The sequence below is a fragment of the Callorhinchus milii genome, unplaced genomic scaffold (assembly GCF_018977255.1).
Source record: "Callorhinchus milii isolate IMCB2004 unplaced genomic scaffold, IMCB_Cmil_1.0 Scaffold3, whole genome shotgun sequence".
Classification (NCBI taxonomy): Eukaryota; Metazoa; Chordata; class Chondrichthyes; order Chimaeriformes; family Callorhinchidae; genus Callorhinchus; species Callorhinchus milii.
Genome location: NW_024704744.1, coordinates 55,026,294 through 55,049,514, shown reverse-complemented (window position 1 = coordinate 55,049,514; position 23,221 = coordinate 55,026,294). Strand labels below are relative to the sequence as shown.

At 39.4% G+C, this 23,221-nt stretch overlaps 1 protein-coding gene across 1 annotated transcript in view; it reads left to right on the top strand.

Annotated features, from left to right (window-relative positions):
* LOC103178966 (WD repeat-containing protein 64) overlaps positions 1-23,221 on the top strand; it is an 85,201-nt gene that overhangs the window by 41,441 nt on the left and 20,539 nt on the right. Inside the window, exons 11-18 of the mRNA XM_007893985.2 lie at positions 5,536-5,662; positions 7,157-7,305; positions 10,946-11,069; positions 12,911-13,080; positions 15,718-15,846; positions 16,528-16,655; positions 17,346-17,483; positions 19,233-19,311. Coding sequence (XP_007892176.2) covers positions 5,536-5,662; positions 7,157-7,305; positions 10,946-11,069; positions 12,911-13,080; positions 15,718-15,846; positions 16,528-16,655; positions 17,346-17,483; positions 19,233-19,311 — 1,044 coding nt within the window. The remainder of the gene's footprint in view (positions 1-5,535; positions 5,663-7,156; positions 7,306-10,945; positions 11,070-12,910; positions 13,081-15,717; positions 15,847-16,527; positions 16,656-17,345; positions 17,484-19,232; positions 19,312-23,221) is intronic.

Here is a 23,221-nt window from a genome sequence, read left to right as displayed (position 1 = left end):
TTTCAATCTATGACTGTTTGTGGGACATTGCTGTGCGCAATTGGCTGCCGCGTTCGCCCACAAGTATACAGTCAATTCACTTTACAGTGTGTTCTGTGAAGCGCTTTGGGACGTCCTCCCGACATGAAAAGCACTATATCAAATGCAAGGATTATTATATTATTATTATTAGTATCATCTGCAAACTTGGAAATTTTACTCCCTCTACCCAAGTCCAGGTCGTTTACATAGATCAAAAACAGCAGTAGTTCCAAAACCGACCCCTGAGGGGACACCACTGCACACTTCCACCTAGTCAGAAAAACAACCATTAGCACCACACTGCTTTCTGTCTCCCAGCCAGTTCTCTATCCATGTGGCTAAAAGACAGAATATGTGCCACTTTGTCAAACCCTTTTGAAAATCCATATAAACTACATCAAATGCACTATCTTCATTAACCCTCTTCATTACTTCATCAAAAAATTCTATGAGGTTTGTTAGACATGATTTGCCTTTAACAAATCCATGTTAAAATGGTAAATGTTGATTGCAAACAATATCTTTAGATATACTAAGGCAACAGAACAAGTGGGTTCAGGGTTCTGAAGGGCAATTTTAGGACAGACACCAAAAGTACTTTACACCAAGGGTAATTAACATGTATAGTGGGTTATCAGGAAGGATGTAGTGGACAGGACACTGGACATTTTAAGAAATAGCTTGATGTTGAAATGGGAAAACAGTAAGGTGGTTGAGATCATATGAGGCAAAAGAACTTCAACTGAATCTGTCTTGTGAACAATACTTCTGTCTTTACTTGAGGATACTAAACAGGTGTATCAAAGCTGAGTAATGCAATTTATTTAGAATAATCACTAATCTTTCTGCTTCCAGACATCATGTTCATATAAAAGCCTCCTTGAGCTCTTGTGCTTTTCTGTACCTATTGTAATTATCCACCTTATTCAATGAGGTTTGCACAGGTAATATCATCCCTGGTTTCAGAAAATATCCATTAGATACCAAAATAAATCTTTACAATTATGTATCTTGCTCAAGTGCACATAAATTATTCAAAATGGGAATTGATTTTTTTTGCTGTAATGAGCTTTATAGCCTGAGTACTGAGAGAGTGAAATCCCTTGAGTTGATATAGATCCCAGGATTTTGAGAGGGTGCCAGACCATGATATTACATGCATTTGAGTACACTGCACTGCACATTTATAACACTGCCAACAGCACAGAACTACTGGTGTCTTGACCCGTTTTGGAAAAGCATGAAAATGCATTGTGTGAGGTCCTGTTACCGTCTTAATAAAATTTTATTTTGGGATTTATTATGCGCCATTTGCAAATGCAGGTGTGTTGATTGCACTATGTCTAAGCCTACACCTCCATGCATCATATATAAATACGGATGGACAGATTCAATTCTGCAATTAACAACCAATGTAAAGGATTGTGTGAATCTTGACAGAAACAGTGTGCTGATCTCCAGTAATCAATTTGCATGTCTCAGTGCTAACCTCCTCCTGTGTTTATTCTAGATCTGCTCATGCACAGCTCTCCCAAAAGACTGTAGCAATTCATCCCTGGCCTATAAAGCCCTTTAGGTTTCAGCTTCGCTCAATCGGTAGCAATCTTACGTTTTGGTCAGAAGGTTATGCCTTCAGGCCCCTGCCAGGAGTTTGAGTAATATTCTTTAATTGAAATTAAATCTAGAAGCCAGGATATTTTAAGAACTGCGAAAAACTGGCTTTCAAATTTCCCCAATTTTTGCACCATCTTAACTTAAAATACAATGGTCTTAAAACTGCAGAGGTAAAGGTGATGCCGTTCTTCAGATCAGACATTAAAGTAAAGATGTCTTGTTCGGGGGACATTAAAGATTTTATGGCACTATTCAAAAAAAATGGTAGTTTCTCCTGGTGTTGTGGCCAATAATCTTCCACGTTAATTGATCATTCACTTTATGGTTATTTGTGGGACAATGCTGTGTGAAAATTGGCTGCTGTATTTACCTATAAACTTGCTCCCACCTACCTCAACGACCTCCTAACCCCATACTATCTTGCCCACTCCCTCCGCTCAGCGGGCTACGGCCTGCTTCATGTCTCCCGCCTCACCTGCTTCACCTTGGGGGGCAGGCCTTCTGCCACTCTACCTCTAACCTCTAGAACTCCATCCCACAGTCCCTCAGCCTCGCGCCCTCTCTTGCCTCCTTCAAAACCCATCTCAAGACTCCTGTTCGACCGTGCTTTCAATCACCCTGCTTCCCCCACTGCCCTCCACCCTCCCCAATCCCAACCCCCAGCTCAGATGTGAAACACTAACTGTCCAGCACCTTGGGATGTCCTCCCGACGTGAAAGGCGCTATACAATTGTAATGTTGTTGTTGTTGCAGTCACTACTCTTGTCAGCAGTTACCTGAAAACGGCTTTGAGATACTCCAATATGATAGTTACTGCTATTTATTATATGAAGGATTATTATTGGATAACTAGCTCTTCTATATAGATGGGTATCATTCCTCCTGGATATTTTTGTAACAAAGTCTTCTCTGTTAGCAATGTCTCTTAACAACCAAAACCAGGAAACTGAACCCTAAGCCCTTCGTTCCTCTGGGTCTGGCCTCCTCTTCGTCCCCCGAGTCCTCCGCTCCACCCTCGGCGGCCGTGCCTTCAGCCACTACGACCCGAGGCTCTGGAACTCCCTTCACCTCGCTCCCTCCCTTCCTATTTTCAGGTCTCTGCTGAAGACCTTTCCTTTGGTCACCTTCCTCCCCCTCCCCCCGGCTCGGTCCTGGGATCCGTTACTGTGAAGGGCTCTGAGATGTCGTCCGACGTGGAAGGTGCTATATAAATCCAAGTTGTTGTTGTTGTAAAACAGAACAATACAATTTACTTTTATATAGCGCCTTTCCTGTCAAGAGGAAGTCTCAAAGTGCTTGACACTGCTGGCTATGCACCTGAGCTGGGGGTGGGGAAAGGAAAGACTGAACGTGGGGTCAGAGACTAGCATTTCAAGACTGACCTTGCACAAAGGGAGAGAAGGAGTGAGTGAGTCAGAGGGACTCTGGGATTGAGTTGCAGAGAATAGGGGGTAGAATGATTGAAAGCATGTCCACCGAAGCTAAGGCAGATAGAGCAGGGGGTGGCATGAAACAGGCTGTTGTTCACTGATCCACATGAGCAATTGGATCATTACAATTGAAGGAGATATCAGAGATAGGCTAGGCAAGAGCCTGGAGGGATTTGAATGTGAGAATGAGATGCTTGAATTTAATCCACTGAGCGATGGGGGAGACAAGGGAGCCAAGACAGGATGGGGATGATTGGCTCACATGGATCCCAGTGTGAGAGAAAACATGGGCTGCAGAGTTCCAGATAATCTGTAACTTTTGTAGGGAAGAGGAGTTCAGCAAGTAAGGCATAAGTGTAGTCAGGTCTGGATGTGATGTAAGTGTGGATGAGGGTTTCAGCGGCCTGAGGCAAGAGACATTGGGGATGGCCAGCAATATGTTTTCACAAGACTGCTTAATTTAACATTATGTCATTGTCTGTATACATGTTCTACCATATCAATTCATTTCAATGCATTAATGTTAGAGATTGTCATTAAATGAGTAAATTTTCCTTCTCGTTGAATACACATGGTGAAAAACAATACTGGGAAATGTTTGAATGCAACCATATGTTTTTGGATGATTTTTATTTTCCAGGTTTAAAACAATTTTTGATTCGAGTTCCAAGCATTTTTTTGTGAATTTTTTTATTTCAATTTGGATGTCATAAGATATTCAAATTAAAACCCTTTGGTTTGATTTGATCAGTGACTCATGTCAGGAACAGATTTCAGAAAAACATATGAGGACGCCTTTGTTATGATCGTTAATATTAGTGGCACTCAAAGCAATGTTCCAGCTCATTTGGTCCAAACCTTTTCCTACCCCAGGAATGGAACACGCAAGAGCAGCAGGAACGTATTCAGTGCCTTTCACTTCAGGAGGACATCTCAACTATACAGAATATTTGTTTGATTTTGTTTTCTCTCTGTACAAAAAAATAAATAATTGGGGTTACAGTCAGTCATCATACGATATTTAAAAGCGTAAAATTCTATGCCTGCTGAAATTAAAGCCAATTGGTCCTGTTTAAGGTGAGAACAAATTTCTCCCACATCATCGTAAACGTGTAAGCAATGGGATGGGGGAAGATTGGCTACATCCAACTAGATTCCTCCTCTCCCCTCCCCCACCCCCCGCCCCATGCTTTTCTTTCTTAATTTACCTATGATTGTAGAAATTGGGCTTTAATTCAGTGTTTATTAAAAAAAAGCAAATATCAGACCCTACATGTACCTGATATGCTTTAATCTGAGCAACTGTAACTCCACTCAGATACTAATCCCATTGATGAGTAAAATCATCAATAAATTCAATAAGTGATTGGAAAAAGTATTTTAACTACACAGAAAGAAACCTGGCCAGATGCAAAACCTTATATAACAGAGATGGCCCTTAACTCCAAATTAACAGGAACAAATATGTAACTATATCAGGCGTTTTACACTGCTTAATGTGCAGCATAAATCAAGGTAGAACCAGCTTGAACTCTCTTCCTGACCACGCTTGGCATTGACTCTTTCAGAACCAATTCAAATCGCTACCTCAGAAATCGTAATAATCCTTACATTTGGTATAGTGCCTTTCACGTTGGGAGCATATCTCAAAGTGCTTCACAGGATTTACAGTAACGTAGTGACTGTGGATTTTGTAGATGAAACACAGCAGCTAATTTACACACAGCAATGTCCCACAAACAGCCATGACCAATTTTACTTGGGGGATTTTTGGCCGGGGAAAAGGCACCGGGGAAAACTCCCTTTTGTGTTTGAATAGTGCCATTGGATCTTTAACCATTTGAACATGAGGATGGGACTTTGCTTTGATGTCTCATCCGAAGGCAGACATCACCAACAATGCAGCCCATTCCCTGCACTGGACTGGAGTGTCAGCCTAGACTCATTTCAAAGTCCCAGTGTGACTCTTGAACCCACAACTTTCTGAGTCAGATGTCAAAATACTACTAAATGAGCTATACATGCCAGTGTGAATCAATACTTTTCTACCCCCCCTCTGCAAATATGGTCCATTAGAAGCTTTCAGATGGTCCAAGGGATACCCGAGAATTTTGAATAGATAAAAATTTTAAAATTTGTAATAAGTCGAGTCGTTGGATCAACATTTTAACAACATTAACATTAACCACATTAACAATGTGTGAACATGCAGAACTTAAAATCTGGAGTTCATTTTTTACCTATCACCTCCGAATCAACATGGATTCAGAAGTATAAATCAGGTGGGAGCATTATTGTTTCCTTCCAGCTGTATGTTATGGAGCATTATTTACTGCAAAGTTTGTTGATTTCATGTCAAGTACATTGTGTGTGTTTTGCTTTTTGAAACTAATTTGAAATGGTAAATGCACAGTCCTGTTAAAATCCTCCTCCTGTGCTTTTTCTCTCCCCCTTCACCCCCCGAAAAAAGATGTTCAGGATCTGGGATATCCAGACGCTTGCTGTGCTGCAGGTCTTCATCAGTAATGAACCTCAGGTGGGAGACAAGCGCATCAACACAATCGTTTTTGACAGAAAACACAAGAGATTAATCATTGGTAAGTTATTAAGTCATCAATAACTTTATCCTGCAATGTTCCTTTAAACTACTGTAAATTAGGTCCTTCTCAATCATTTATCCATCAATGTTGTGTATTTAAATGTTAGTATTGATGCCCTTAAGTGTCTGCTTTACTCCACAATCAGCCTGCAGGTTGCAATGCTTAACATAAGCTTCCCCAACCCCCAAAAAAAAATACAGTCAATCCACTTTACAGTATATCCTGTGAAGCGCTTTTGAGATGTCTCAACTACGTGTTAAGGCGCTTTATCAAATGCAAAGATCATTATTATTATTAAATTGCTGGTGGGTTGCTGTATTCTAAAAATACATTTCATTTCCTCACTCAAAGTAAATTTCATTTCTCTTCCTGTCAGTCTAAATATAGTGTAGGAATTACATTAACCTGAAATAGCTGTGTAACATTAGAGGGTAGCATTTCATTCGTCGACCACTGTAAGTGACTGCCTAAATGCTGACTTAACAGTATCACCTTCTGCACGTGCCTTCCTGACTATAGTTCATGAATCACAATTACATTTCCTTGTGTGTTATTCAAATGGTTTTCCTTGGGTTACAAGAGTGACCGTGCAAAATATTATAGGCTTTGTCATTAGTTAATCCAACACAATGTCTGAACACAGAAATGTTGACATTTCGAAAGGCAAAGATTCTATATAGGTACACAGGGCTGAAAAAACAATACATCCCCTGGGATGGATGAATTATACTCCAGTGAAGATTTGTGAATCACTGATTAATATTTTAAAGAAGTCAATCCACCCCGGTAAGGTTCCAACAGACTGAAAGCAAGCAAATGTGGTTCCCATATCCAAGAACAGTGACAGAGCCTGGCAACTACAAAGGTTATTAGCCTGACCTCTATATTTCCTCATTAAAGGAATCTGTGATTAGTAGCAAAATGATAGAATACATTTCTGAAGATGACCTTGTAAATGACAGTTAACGTTGTTTCACATCTCCTTTTTAAACTTTTCTTTCCACTTTACAGTAAATTATATGAAGAGCTTTGAAACTTTGATCGTGTGATAAGGCACTATATCAAATGCAATTATTATTAACAGAAATATGTTGACGCGATCAACAGTTTTGGCACAACTCTCTTCAAATGTCAGACAGTCTTGTTCTATAAACAGCTGGGGGATAATTTTACAATCCAACATTCATCCTGCAATGAAAACAGTTACATTTCCAAGCTTGCTGCATTTCGCCACCATCTAGCTGTACCACCATCGGTGACTGAGCTTTCAGATTCGACATCCCTAACAATGCACCTCTCTGTCTCTGTGTTTTCACAACCCGCCTCAAAGCCTACCTCTTTCACTGTGCCTATGGTCACCTCCTTCTTTCCCCTTCCCCTGCTCGGTATACAACCACTATCACTACAAAGCACTTTGAGCCATTACCCCACATAAAGGGTGCCACATAAATGTAAGGTGTTTTAAATTAATTGTTTGGCTTTGTTTGGCAGGTTCCTGTGTGATAGACGTTTTGCCCCTCATGAGTGCTGTCCAGGACACTATGCAGATTCCTCTATCCCATGAAAAATCCATTCTTGTTGTGACCTACAACAAAGTTAAGAACCAAGTAGTTTCCATTTGTAGTACACCTATAATTAAGGTAAGTAAATGCTTACTATTCAAAACTTATTAATTTCTTAATATGTTAGCTTGGCTTAGTTGGTAGCATTCCCATCTCAGGATCAGAAAAATGTGGATCATTGAAGCCCCAATACATATAATATAAAACTTGTGTAGCATCAAAGTCTATTGTACAATTGTTGTTTTTTATGGCAATACATTTGAAATGAATAATTCAATATTTTATTATAAGACCCAAAATGCTCATGGATATGTCTGGAGAGTTATTCTGCATGCCAGTCAGATATCGTCCCAGAAGAGCCACAATTTCCTGTAACTCAGTGTGGATAAAACACAAGTCTCCTTTTCAGCTCCTTTTTAAGTCTCCTCTTTTCTGGCTCTGACCTCCTCCACCCTTCACATGCTGCAACGTTGCAAAGAGAACAAAACTCCACCGTCCATGTCCTCACCCACACCAAACCTCAAACGCCCATATCACCTAGTCCTCACCAGTTTCCCAGATTTCAAGATCCTTACTCTCACCAACAAATCCATTGACTCCCTGGCACCTCCTTATCTTTCTGGCCCCCTCCTATCATACACCTCTGCTTGTCTGCTCAGCTACCTCAGGCTTGTTCCAACCATTGGTGGCCAAGTCTTCAGTTTATGTGCCTCTGGAACTCGCTCACTCTAGCACTCTATCTGCTCTCTCTATTTCTCTCTTCAAGTATCAGCTCAAATCCTACCCCTTTAACAATGCCTATGACTACCTACCCCTATCCCCCCTCTCCCATGCCAACTCTATTCACGGAAAAGACTTGAAGACATCACCCTATGTGATGGATGCTGTATCAATGCAATTTTAGTAGTTGTATGCTTTACTTCATAATTCTGTTATTTTTGTATATTTACTGCAATAGTCCCACATGTAATTCCATAGTCCAATTTTAACATGAAAAGATGTGCATCCAATAAGGAACAGCAGATTGTTTTTCACTGAGATCACTATCATTAACAATGCCCACATTTCGGTAACTGGCAATCAATCATCGCTGAATGCTATTGTCAAGAATACTTACCTTTTCTACTTTCTTTTGTGAAGGAAGCACACATACCAGTTCACGTTTTACTATACAAATTCCAGCTTGCTCGACTCTGGTAAAGGCTTGCTGTGCAATGGATGTTACAGAATGTCAGCATGCAGATGACTGATGACTCACAATGTTTGAACCACATGGTGTCTCTGTAGCTGTCTCCTTGAAACACTGCTATGCAACAGCCGATAATATGGCTTGCTCCATATTAATGCCTTGTGCCCAGCGCTTCCTGAATGTCCTGTTGACACGATATGAATATCAAGCTGCATATTCGCAATTGCAACTATTTCACATATTCATTGCAGCTTCCAGGACACCTGTGCAAACCACTGCAATAAATCCACAAAATTTATAAATTCCTAAGTAGATCTGGCTACCAAAAATATAGAATAGACATACAGGAAATCAGGGAAATATTTTAATGAAATAAATATTTGTTATCTCTGATTGCTTCCCATTCCAAATCTTTTCTTTTTGAATTCCCTCCTAACCATTGTTTTTTTCTTTCTTCAGAAAGATCAGAAAGTTTGGAAGCATTTTGAACAAAATTGTGTTGAGGGTTGTTACCTTGTAAGCTAGATTTATGTTGAGAACTTCTTGTGGCGCAAAAACATCTGACCAATCCAAAATATATGCACAGAATGCCAGCAATGTTTCATATCCCCCTTCCTGCCTGTGGACCATTCTCCATAGCAGTGGCCTGTCCCTTCAATGCAAAGTAAACCACCACTTGCATCTTAGTAAATGGGAACACACAGCAGGTCAGGTAGCATCTATGGAGAGAGGAAAATTAGTTAAAGTTTCCAGTCGATGACCTTTCATCAGAACGTATTTCAGATTTCCAGCATCTGCAGTATTTTGCCACTTGCTTCTTGCTCATTGGTTTCTGCATTAAACCACAGCAACTCTGTGGCATATCAATTGGAAAAACCAGTAACATTTATCAAGTATGTGACATTTCTTTCGTTGTTACAGCTTACTGTAGCATTTTATGCCACTAAATGTAAAACGGGGTCAAAAAAATATTATTTCATCTCCTTTCTGATTTACTTTTTTGATTAATTTCAAGATCCAATCTTTTTACAAAACGCAATCATTGTTTATCTATAGAGGATAGAAGTCAGTATAGATTCCTGGAATATTCTAAAGGAGTAACTAAATTAATGGCAGAATGATACAAATTATTCTACACAAAGAATAGCATATTCAGAAAACATTCAGAATATTTCTGGAAGAATTCCGGAGATTAATAGTCGTGGCTTTAATCACAAATTAATTATCTGAATTGGAAGTTGCCAACCAGTCATCAGGTAGGAGAGTAAACGAGCAAAGGTTTTGGTAAATTATTCATTATAAACCTACATAAAAGGCTTGCTGGCATTTAGTGACCAGGGCATATTGAACTCCTGTGAGTAATCTGCTCAGAACATATATATTACTGTGTACTGTGCCAATACAAATAGTTAAATAGCAGTACCCTATTAGTGCTACAACTATTCTCATATAAAATGACAGGAGAAAAGGTGATTGTTTTCTCTTTGAAGATGTGAATTATAATTGCACAACATTACAAGAATCACAGATAGTTACCTTCAGCTTTTTACATTCTGGAGTCCTGGAGCTCAGTGGTTAGAGCACTCGCTTTGCAAGTGAGAGACCTGAGTTCAATTCCAGGCAGAGGGCGAAACCTTGGGCAAGTTTCCTTACTCCACACAGAGCCTAATAATAATCCCTCCAAAACCAAAAACAATAATAAAAATTGGTCATTTTCAATCTACGACTGTTTGTGGGACATTGCTGTGCGCAATTGGCTGCCGCGTTCGCCCACAAATATACAGTCAATTCACTTTACAGTGTGTTCTGTGCAGCGCTTTGGGACGTCCTCCCGACGTGAAAAGCGCTATATGAAATGCAAGGATTATTATTATTATTATTATTATTCTGTAAATATCTGCAGAAAAAAATGCAATTAGTTATGTAGTTATTGTGCTAGAATGATATAGGTATTGCAGTGCTGAGAATGAGCTGCATTGTCAGTGGTGCTGTCCTTGGATGAGAGACCTTAAACCAAGGTTCAGTCTGTCCAGATGGGAGTTAAAAGCGCTACATCAAATACGAGGATTATTGTTATTCAATTATCTGATATTTAATTAGCACTGTATACTGTTAGTCAAAAACAGAAGTGGAGATGATCCTTGTAATGAGCCAATAAATTTGACATCAGGGGTGGAGAGGCAGGTGGAATCCATCATTTCTGTGTACCTGGAAAGACACAAGGTGATCAGGGTTAGCCAGCATGGATTTGTCAAGTGCAGCTCCTGTTTGGCTAACCTAATTGAATCATTCATTGAGCAGAGCATTTGGATGGGTCTAACAGCCTTCTTCTGTTCCAATTTCATATACTCTTATGTTCCAATATTTTAGATGTATTCAATATGCACAGCAAATAAACAGTTGAAATGAATATACATTGCTTGAGATTCACAGGGTTACTCTTGGCTACAGAATGTACTGTACGGATGGTATAAATTTTCTGTTAATGGAATAGAGAGTGCAACAATGACAAAATGATTCATTTTTCAGATGTGGCAAGTAGAAACTGGGGAAAAAATGTATCAAATTGTACAATCCCATGGACCAGATGTGGAGTTAACGGCTGCTGCACTAGATAAAAGTGGAAGCCATCTTATAACAGGAGCATTTGATGGTAAATAATTTGTGAGCTACTTTTTGAGTAGGAATGCATTGAACACTTTCAGCTCCCGCAGCTTCACTGTATGTATTTAATAATAATAATGTATATTTGCAAATATTATAAAGAAATAGCCTGAAAATTGCAAAAAGTCTGATGCCTAATCTGGGAGTAGAGTATCTGGGCTGCCCTTGCCTTTTCGGTTCCTATAATACCGTTTTTATCAATCCACGACTGTTTGTGGGACCCTGCTGTGCACAATTGGCTGCCACGTTTCACCCACAAAATATACAGTCAATTCACTTTATTCGGTGAAGCGCTTTGAGACGTCTTGAAGACATGATAAGGTGCTATATAAAATGCAAGGCTTATTATTATTACAGTAAACTCCTGATAATCCAATCCAAGCTGAACTTGTCACCACCACTTAAGCCATCATGCTGTCAAATCCTAGAGACATTATTTATGTATTTATACATATGCCTAACTCTCTACTCTGGCTAACTCGCTTTTCCCTTGGAGTGACAGGTTTTCAGGCGTTCACTGTATTTACTCTCAGTACAATATTTTTTGCACTGGAACCTCCCTAATAGAATTTTTCAAACTTCCAAAAATGCTTTGAGAGGATAAAGAGTAAAAACGTCTTCTCAATGTTTATAAATCAATAACAAAAGGCTCAAACCCACATTTGTCGAATGCCAATTGACCAACTGGTGAATATCCTTCTTGAGGAGAGATAAGTAGAGTCTCCTTGGAGCTGAACTTTCCCCAAGGTGATATGTTTGGCAATGGAATGGCAGAATCGAGCACCTTCAGTTTTAGTAGTCCAGTTCCTGAGCAAGGTGGGTCCGCAGTATTCCAGGACACTGCTGATGGCAGCCCAGCCAGCCTCGGCATGACTTGGAAGGGCAGACCAGTCACTGGGGCAGGAACTCTTCCACTCGGCTCCCGTTAACTTTGCAAGCCAAAGCCCTAATAGGTAGGGGGGTCCTATCTGGACAAGCAGCAGAAAAACTTGCTTCAAAATTCAAGCTATATGGTTTTAACTGTTTAGACTCTAGCAGTACCCCCAACAAACATTGTGGAACTCCAATACTCTCCGGATTTAGGTAAGTAGGATGCATCCTCCAGGTAGAGAATATGCATTCCACTTCAATAAATATATACATGTAAAGCTTTGTCAAACTTGGATATTGAGCTAAGACTACAACAGCTGTTTAAATGGTATAGTTAAATACATAAAGACGAACAATATGAAAGAGAAGAACAAGAAAATAGACTTAGACAATATAATTAACTAGTGGAAGAGCAAGGACTGACACAGATTTAACAGATTGAATGGCCTTCTATGTTCTAATTGCTATAAGGTATATAGAGGGATACAGCACGGAAACAGGTCATTTGGCCTATTTGTTTATACACCACACAAGCCCCATGTTTCCTATTTCCTTCTATTCCCTTCTAATAATAATAATAACCGTTGCATTTGATATAGGGCTTTTCACGTCTTCTAGACGTCTCAAAGCGCTTCACAGAATTTACTGTAAAGTGAATTGACTGTATATTTGTCCAATAAACAGTTGTGGATTGAGTGACCAAATTATTATTTTTTTCTTGAGAGATTATTATCAGGCATGTGGAGTAAGGAAACTTGCCCAAGGTTTCGCCCTGCAAGAAATCGAACCCTGGTCTCTATCCTTCGAGGCGAGTGCTGTAACCACTGAGCTACAGGACTCCAAGGTTTCAGGATTTCTCCCTCCTATATGCATCAAGTTTTCTCTTAAATACATTTAATTACATTTACATTTACAATTACATTTAAGACCTGATATTTTACCATTCTTCCTCGAGTACAGGCTCATTGAAGCTTTGGGAATTTGCAACTGGAGAGGAAATTAAAAGCTTGCCTCCGGCAGCTGAAAGCAGCGAGGAAGATCGCAGCATTTGCCAACTGACCTTTCTAAGGCAGCAGAATCCACGTTTGATACTCGCTCTGACTTGGAATAACACAATCCAAATAATTCAGGTTTTTTTATTACTATTTTCATTCAGCACTCCTGCATGTTATAATAATATTAAGTTACCTGTAAAGTAGAGTAATTTTGAGAATTTTTTTTCTCCTTCACCTCAGATATCCCACACATCATCAGTCTGCCCCTGAAGGTGGGAAAGTCCACAGGGACAATGTATGCAAGCACGTCTTTTAAGTTTTCCACATTCAAACACTCTTTTTTTTATCACTCTAGAAGAAACCTTGTGATATTCTCCACTTAACACTGTGGAGACTTGCCAACCTAGTTTTACTCTTAGTAAAAGTAATTATACTACTGCTATGGGAGTTGGGGATTTTTTAAAAAAGTTATGAATTACCCTTGTCAGAGGACATTATGGACCAAAGAACATACAAACAAGGTTAGTGACCCAATGAACACAAGCACAACAATAGGACTTTAGACCTCCCAGTGTAGCAGTTATCTATTGCCAAACAAATCCAGCATTTGTGCACCCATGCAATAAATGGTCCTCAGCTGAGCTTATGTTTCAGGATGATGTACTTCATCATTGTGCAGATAAAGAGCAAAATATTTAAACTTTAAAAAATGTTTGCGCAAATTTCAAGCTTTACTGGTAGAGAAGTCCCTTGGACTGGGACAATAAACATGTGTGTTAATTATGACCATATGGTCTAGGGTTACAAAACAGCTTCAGCAGGCACAGTATTTTGCTGTTTATGACCTGGTTTACACTTCAATTCTGATGTGAAAGCCAGACAGTGTATTGAATACAAGGATTATTATGATTTACAGTTTAAATCACTGTAGAGGTAATTTCTAAATGGTTTTCAATGATGGGTTAGCCAGGTATTTTGTCAAGCCATACATGTACAGTCTTATTAACAGTCCCGATGATTATAGGAACAATGTTTGTTTCACATTGCTACATATGTCTGCATTCAATGTGTATTATTATTATTTTGCTATTTATGACTTGATCTGCGATGCCATCCACATTCTAATGTTTGAAAAGAGCTGATTGATTGAATTTGACAAAACTTGGAAATACCCTACATTGTTATAGCACTTTATCTCATTGAAATGACTCAAAGCACTTCAAAAATAATTACTGTGAGTGAGTGTTTGTGTAGAAACCCACAACAGCAGCCATTAGCAACAGCAAGATCCTATTAACAACCATGAGTTGCATGTCACAAGACACCAGGAGAAACTCACTTTTCTTTTCAAATAATGTTAGGGATCTATAATGTCCACCTGAATAGGCAGATGTGACTTTAGATTACCATCTCATCTGAAAGACAGCACCTCTCCCCAGAATGCATGTTGGAGACAAGAAAGAGGGATCAAAGGTTCCTATAATCAATAGATCTTTGTTTAAGTATACATGTTTTATGATGACTTTTCACATAGAGCATTATCGATAACATCAAATATGTAAAGCAAAGACAAGTCAAGTTCCCTCACTGAGAGAATAATAATAATAGTTGAGAGTAATAATAATTGAGAATAATAATAAATTGGTCACTTCAATCCTGCTGTGACATTCTGTCAGGACAGCTGGGTCTTGGAGTCAAGGATGGAGGCAGAGAGGTAGAGTTGGGTGTCATCCGCATACATGTGGAAGTTGACCCCATGTCTGCAGATGATGTCACCAAGAGAGAGCATATAGATGTTGAAGAGGAGGGGACCAAGGACAGAGCCCTGAGGAACGTCGCACAAGATGGTGCGGGGCTAGAGGAGAAGCTGTTTGTGGAGATAAAGTGGAGGAAGTGTGAGAGGTACGATCTGAACTATTCAAGGTCAGAACTGTGAAGGTTTTGGTGAGAGGAGAGGCAGTGAATGAGGATAGGGTGGTCAACTGTGTCGAAGGCAGCAGAGAGGTCAAGCTGAGTCAAGTTATATAACTGAGTCAGTTATATAAATTAGAGCAAGGGAGCTTCCTGGTGGACCAATGAGAGGAATCGGAGAATCAAACCATTAAGAAGAGGTTCTTTGATTCTCACAATGCTATGAATGGAAATGTTTTTTTCTAAATGATACAGTGAGACACTGCTATTATTGTGTTCTTTATTCTTTTGGAATAAAGACTGCAATGTATGTCTAGTTACTTTATTTATCTAGATATCTTCATTATAACAGTGTCCTTCAGAGCCAAGTGGCTGCCTAGTTATAAATTCACGCAATAGATATACCCAGTACTGTATGGATTGTGAAATCGTCAGACCAATAGCTTTACAATGAGGGATGTATAATTACCGTTTTGGGGATGGAGTGTGCCTTACCTGGAACTGTGGTTGAGACAGAATCTATTTTAACTTTTAAGAAGGAATTAGATGAAAATCTGAAACAAAGAAATGTAAATGGCTATGGGGAAAGGGAGTCCGAATGGGGCTAAACAGATGGCTCTTTTATAGAGATAGGCATGATAGGTTGAATAGCCTCCTCTGTGCTGTAACTTTCCATAGTTCTATTGTCCATCTTTTGGAGAGAGAGGTATGGCTTTCAAACTGATATTGGGTGTGGGAATTCTCTGGAGTTGTAAATAATCTTGAGATCTGGGAACCGATCTGGCATGATTCTGTTTTACTTTTTAAAAAAAACAGTCTTGGAGAAAAAATAATCATTTACCATTTTTATGTTTCCCAAAGGATACGACAGATGTTTCTGATCTAACCATAATATCCGTAATTCCAGACATAGTAAGTTCCATACAGAAGTCCAGCGGTTTACCTTTCGAAAACAGAAATTTATTTCTACAGTCAGAACCTGAGAAAGAGGTAAATATTTATTAATTCATTCTGTAAAGTTGTTCATGTCAAATTCATTTGGATTTCAAGAAAACTTTGAAACCTTTGGTTGCGCAGACCCTTTATTTATTGAACATGCTTATTTTCTTATTGCAAAGAATTGTCTACTTGTATTCATCTCATAGTGAAAAACTGTATTTTTTTTCTTTCATGTTTTTCGCTTTGGGTGGATTTTGTGCTCAAGTCAGTCCGTGTGGTTGAATTGAATGATGTTCATATTTCTCACTATCTTGCAGATTTCTTAACAGAGATTTCTTTAAAAAAATGTAATTATTGAAATTTGAACAGTTTGATTTTAAATCGCCATGTAAGAGAGAATTAGATGGTGCAAACAAGGCTCATAACTTAACTGGGATGGATAACTTTCCAATAAAGTGGTTGTGTATCAGCAGTCATTGTGTGCTATGGTATAAACTCTTCCCTTTAATTATGACATCTTTACATGCCAGGCTATTCTAGATACAGATACGGCTCTATATTACTTACCCTCTAAGTAATATAGTTCCTTGTAATATTGCTCTTTTACACTTAATCAATTTTAAAATACCTTAAAAGTAAATTGTTTTAAGCTGCTGTGCATTTTAATGATGTGACATGTGTATTAGCAGAGCGGTTTATCAGAATATTATAATGTGTTCCAAATCATTTTAGGAATGTCTTGTTAATGCACTGTTGAGCTGCTTTGATACAATGCAATTCAAGAATGAAGAGCTGTTAGCATTTGGATGGCTGAGCTTAATTGTCCTTTGGGATATTAATTCTACTTCCATCAAAAAAATGTAAGCATACAACAGATTTCTTAGACTATGGAACACAGAAATATTATAAAGTGAATGCTGCTTATACACGGTTAGGTGTTCATCAATCTGGTTGATCTGTGCTTTACAGTGGAATTTCCTAATTATGAAGGACACATGCTGGGTTGGTAACTTTACTGAACCTTGTCTGAAACATTAAGGGAAACTTTGGTTAAGCCCATTCCAATACAACCACATGGTACCAGCTGCTTCCTTTGCTCAGCGAACACTGTCCTGCTTCTTGTTCCCCGACCCACCATTGGTGAGCAAGCTTTCAGCCATTCTGAACCCTGCTCTTTGGAACTCCATTCTAGAGTCCTTCCGACTAACTCTCTCTTGACATTCAAAGCCCACCTGAAGACATACCTCTTTGATTGCACTTTTGGTCATTTTAGTCATCAATCCCACCCAACTCCCCACCCTGCCCCTACTCTTCAGCTCGCAGCTCAGGTGTCTAGCCAGCTGTGTTAAGCATTTTGATGTGAAGGTAATTTTATAAATGTTAATTGTATTGTAATATTCCATTTTGGAAAATTGTTTTCAGCCAAATTCTGATAAAGAATCAAAGAAATGTATAATTATCGAAATTCAAGCATTTTCATTTAAGCTGTAATTTCAGAGAAAATTAGATGGTGTAAACAAAGCCACATGCCTCTAATATTTGTTTGGTAGAATGAAAGAAGATCGAATTTCAACTGAAGATGATAACACTGCAATGCAAAAGTTCATCCAGAATATGGATTTATTAAAGGTCCGAGTGGTCAAGTTTCTAGTCCACAGAAATATAAAGCTAGAAGCAGAAAATGCTAAGTAAATATATATTATTTTAACTGTTCTATACACAGTCACAGAACTTTATAGTAAATACTGTGAAGTGTTTTGAGATAACTTCCTGATGTGAAAGGCAATGTATCAAATACAAGGATTAGAATTATTAATTAAAAATGAATTTCGATCACACATTTTGGTAATATGAATATTAATGGAAATAGCTATCACTTAGCTCAGACCAATATTTATTTTGTTCACGTTTGGTAATTTGATCATAGGTAAAGAATAACAACACAATAACTTTCATTTATACAGCGCCTTTCACACGGGCCAGCATCTCGGACCACTGAACGAATTGCAATAAAGTTGCATGAATACCTGGCTAACACTGAACTGTAAGATCATAGTCGAATTATGTGCTTTCCGCCTACAGCAGCTTGCATTTATATAGCTCTGTGCCTGTTGGGAGAACAACTCAAAGCACTGCACTTTACAAAAACTCCCTTTACAAGATAGGGAGCCCAATCTAGGAAAGAGAAAGGAAGGACAGGTGGAGGAGGCACAGAGTTAAATATTCAGTTTACTCTAACAGGAGATGGGTAGAGCTGTTCACTGAAGTAGAATTCTTGCAGGTTGACATAATGCACTCTGCACATCATACATTTTATGTCTCGAGGTTCTCTATTTGGTGTTTGAGACGATTGCAACATTGTTTTTCAGTTATAGCACTTTTACAATTCCATTGTGTTGCCCAAAGTGTGTGAAATTATTTTTCTCATATTTGTAGCTACATTTATAAACATCTATTGACCAATTAAGGATTAACCTCCTTAGGGGGGAGGTAAACAGGATCGTTTTGGGTTTGAGATGGCTCCAAGGTAACTTGACTGGTAATAGGATAATGGAATCAAGTCATTCCTCTGTGGTGATCTCAATAGTCCTGTTCCTGAGCTCGGCAGATCTGCAGTATTCCAAGGCATATGCCAGCTAACCTGGAACATTAACAGAACTTGAGAGACCAGTGAAAGAAGGTAGGATTTTATCTACTCAGCACATTAGCTTCCATGCCAAAGCTTTATAAGCAAGAGTGGCCTTAGCTGGACAAGTAGTGAGAAGCTTGCTGTTATTTATATTCACAAGTCACACAGCCTTGGCTGGTTAAACACTAGCAGTATCCCAATGCACTCTCTGCGATCCCCAAACCTTGGTTCTTGCCAAATTATGCATGGTGGATTTTCACAATACCTACCTGACCAAAAAAATAGATACTGTGCTTTCTGCAGCATCAACGTTTTACCAGTGACCAACATGGCCATGGAGCAACAGTTTTTCAAAGTAACTGCTCCGTAAATCAATTGTGCCTTAAAACCCCGAGTGAGGCAACAATGTATCCGGATTTCAACAATTCCCTCACCGTTCCCTTGCCACCCCTCAAAGCCCCATATGTTTTAATGATTGTACCACATTTTTGGATTTGGCAGTTCTGCCAAAGTTTGGATTCTGGTGTTCAGTAATGCAGTCCTGCTGGGCTGCGCTGGCTGTTTCTTCTTGGAATTCTTAATGTTTCTATAATTCACCAGATTAAACGCTCCACTTTTTGGAATTGTTTCTTTCTGGTATGGTTTAAAAGACGCTATATAAATGCAAATTGTTTTGTAAGTTCTAAGAAGGTAGGCGAGCGGACATAATTTCAAATTCCCCCTAATTATGAAGCGATTGACAGCCAAGTGTAAAAACTTTGATATCCTTTGCATTGATCCCATTTCATACACTGAAAATTTCCTACAGGAAATCAAGTCAACATTCATTGCAGCCTCCACTAATATTAATTAAACACAGCAAATCAAGAATCAGCCTAAAGGCAAAGGTAGGATTACATTTTAATCCTTCATATTTAAAGAACTATGCAAAAAATAATTTGTACTTTCTCTATTACGCGTGCAATCCAGGACTGAAAGCCAATTTGTTTGTATGTTCCAGCAGCAATGTGTATTTTTTTCTGTAAAACCACTCCAAGCAGTATTTGATCATTTATTGGAAAATGCAGATCTTGTTTTGAAGTTAGGCTTTGGATTTAGAAATAAACTAGCATTTTAGTCTCTTGCCATTCAATTATTAATTATTCCACTCGTCCATGCTATTCTCTAAGGCTGGTTTGAATCTTTGAAAATCTTCTTCCTCTGCAATCTCAACCTGCAGCACTGGGACCATTTATCAAGAGCTCAGCAGCCTGGCAGTTGTGAACTGGGGGCCGAGACTCCTTCCACTCATCTCCTGTAAACACTGCAAATCAAACCCTAATGGCGAGTGTGTTCTCAGCTGGACAAATAGCAGGAAATCTTGGCTAGTTATGTGATTTTAGCTGGTTAAGCTCCAGTAGTACGCCAACACAGACTCTAGGGTTCCCTTGGCTCTTGCCAGCCTCCATCTAATACTCCCCATGTGCAGCTGACGTGCATGGAATTCTCAGCTTGCTTTGGATATTCTTATACAAGGTGGTGGGTTTCCTCATGCGTCAGACACCCGTCTGACCAAAAAAAAATTATGAGATTCTATGTCTCTAGTGTACTTCTGCTCCCCAAATATTTCAATTTTTGTCCTTGCCTTAGGCAGCAAAATCTAATTATATTTTCTATGCTTATATTTCACTAGTATACTTTACATGTAAGTGATTAAGTTCTTGTACAAATGGAAATTTACTCCTTTCAGAGCCCTGGGATATCTTTCCAACGTGAAGGGCGCTATACAAGTGTAATTTGTTGTTGTTTACAAATGTCAATGACTGAATACAAAGGCTTCCCTCATTTGATAGTATTGGATTCTCCAAGCTAGTTGTTGTAGTTGAGCGATAGATTTTCAAGAATGATAACATGGATTAGTTTAATAATTAATGCAATAGAAACACATAGTATCCAATCTGACTCAAATTAAAACTCATGGGTAGCTGTCAAAAAATTATTTTTAAAACTTGATGTCGTATTTGTGTAATCATGCTTATTGACATTCTCACTGCGTAGTATGTCCCAAATGCACTCTGTCATTTTTGGGAGAATTGTCCATCTGTGGCATACCCCAAGGATCCATCTTTGGCTCCCCCTTCTCTTCCTCATCTATATGCTCCCTCTCGGTGATGTCATCCTCAGATACGGGTTAACTTCCACATGTTTGTGGATGACACTCAATTCTACTTTTCCACTTCCAGCTGCGCTGATGTTCTGTCAGCTTGTCTATTGGACAACAGGAACTGGATGAGTGTAAATTTCCTGCAGCTAAATGTCAACAAGACGGAAGCCATACTCTTTGGCTCCCACCGATGTCTTCTGTCCCATGGTTCCGACCTTCTGAACCTCCCCGATCTGTCCTTAAAACTCGCTGAACCTGTGCACAAGTTAGGCGTCAGGTTCAATCCCCAATTATTCTTCCTTCACACATCCGGTCCCTGACCAGCATCGCTTTCTTCCACCTCCGCCACTTTGCCCGTCTCCCCCAAAAGCTGTCTAAACCCTTGTCCATGCCGTTGTCACCTCTCGGCTAGACTACTCTAAAGCCCTCTTTGCCAGTCGTCGATCTCCACTATTCACAAAATCCAGCTCATTCAAAACTCTGCCGCCCGCATTCTCACCCGCACCAACCTTCGTACTCCGATTACTCCAGTCCTTGCACCTGTCACAGAGCAGATCGACTTCAAGATTCTCACTTTAGTGTTTACATCAATCCATTCCTTGGCAACCCCTTATCTCTCTAACCTCCTCTTTCCTCACAGCAGTACCCGCTGCCTCCGCTCTACTGGGTTTGGCCTCCTCCGTGTCCCCCGAATCCTCCGCTCCACCATCAGCGGCTGTGCCTTTAGCCACTACACTACACCTCGCCACCTCCTTCCCCATCTTCAGGTCGCGCCTGAAGACCTTGCTTTTTGACTGCACCTACGGTCACCCCTTCCCCTGGCTCGGCCTTAGGCTCCACCATTGTTAAGCGCTCTGAGATGCCGCCTGGTTTGGAGGGTGCTATATAAGTGCATTTGTTGTTGTTGTTGCTGAAAGAATTATTATTTTTACCCAGATTTTGTCCACAAATAACGTATACAATAGATAAGGGAAACACTGTGGATTTGGATATAAAGTTTTTCAGAAAGCTTCTGATAAGGTGACACACAGGAGACTTGATAAATAAAATTAGTGCAAAACCAGAAAATGTGGGCAAACATTTAGAAAGAGGATATAATACAAGATAATATTAATAACCACTTGGAAAGACGTGGGTTGATTAAAGACAGTCAGTATTGATTTGTTAAAGGCAAGTCTTGCCTGATAAATCTAATAGTTTGACGAAATAACCGAAAAATAGATGAAGATAATGGTGTGGATGTGGTATCTATGGATTTTCAGAAAACTTTAATAATGTGCCACAAAGGAGACTTGTAGCTGAGGTCAAGATAAGCACAGCAGTTTGCACCAATAAAAACAGTGACACAAGATAAGGAGGCCTCCAGTCCCAAGTTTATGACCCAAAGCTGTTTTTTTTCACACATCGTTTAATTGTTGCACCTTCTGCTCAGCATCTGGACTTTATGGCCTCCTCATTGATGTGTCCAGCTCAAGGCGACAAACAGGAAAGAGATGACAAACATCTTGCTTGAGGGTGTTGTAGAGAAATGAGACATCACGCATTCCTCCTGTTAAATATTCTAAGCTAGATAGTCTGTTGAGTCGGCACCAAGCTTTGAGTGATCAAACAAGAGAACAGGAAACTTGCCGTCAGAGAGGTGATCTGGTTGGGTGATCGTGAAGACATAGTTCAGATCCACATTGTCTTTTAACAATTTGGAGCCTAGAAGAGCGGCTTGTCTGCGGGGACAACACCCATTCCCAAAGTGGAATATTTCGGTCTAATTCGGTTAATGGGTTATGAGCAGACCTAACCTCACTCACCAAAAAATGGAAACTGCCAGGCACAGACCAAGACTTGGCATCAAGACAAAGTTGGTGTATATAAGGACGAAATCCTATAGGGCAAGACACACCTGTTGCCAGCTTCTGAAGGGAAGCCAACAGTGTGTTAGCCTGAGCTCTAATGAACTGTAAGTGCTGATAACTTGCTTATTTGTCGAAAGGTTTTAGATGTCTGAGTGACTAATAAAGCTTTGCAGTTTTTGTACCGTACTCAACTTCTTATATATTTGTGTAAGAGTTCAAAGCTATGGGTGCCATCTCATGGTCAATCGGAAAACCCTGATCCTATTTAAGTCCCGGGAAGTCTTGGAAAGAGTTGAATACCATGACAGGCTTGTTAAAAATAATTAGGTGCATGGCATTAATGGAAAGGTAGTAACATGGATAGAAAGTTGCTTAAAGGGTAGAAAACTGAGGGGGAAATCCCAGAGCTGTTATTCACAATGGAGAAACGTAAATAATAGTATCCCTTAGGGGGTCAGTATTACACAGCTTTTCTCCATTTATGTAAATCATGGTAGTCATCCTGATATCTGTGCTGTAAATTTATGATGGCTCTGTGGCTCTAGATGACAATACTGGACTTAACTGTAAATCAGACACTTACGCATGAGGAAAACATTGTTTGAAATGTATTTTTGTGATTTCCTCTGCCCAAATAACAGTAGCTGAAATGGGAAAATGGGGACCAAAGTCATTAGATATTCAAGAACATCTCCCAACCACCACTACTATTATTTCAGTAGCAGATATCACAAAAGTAATTATTACATGATATTTTGCAAACTTATAATGTTTTCGCTGTTGGCTTAAGTTAAATGACCTTTG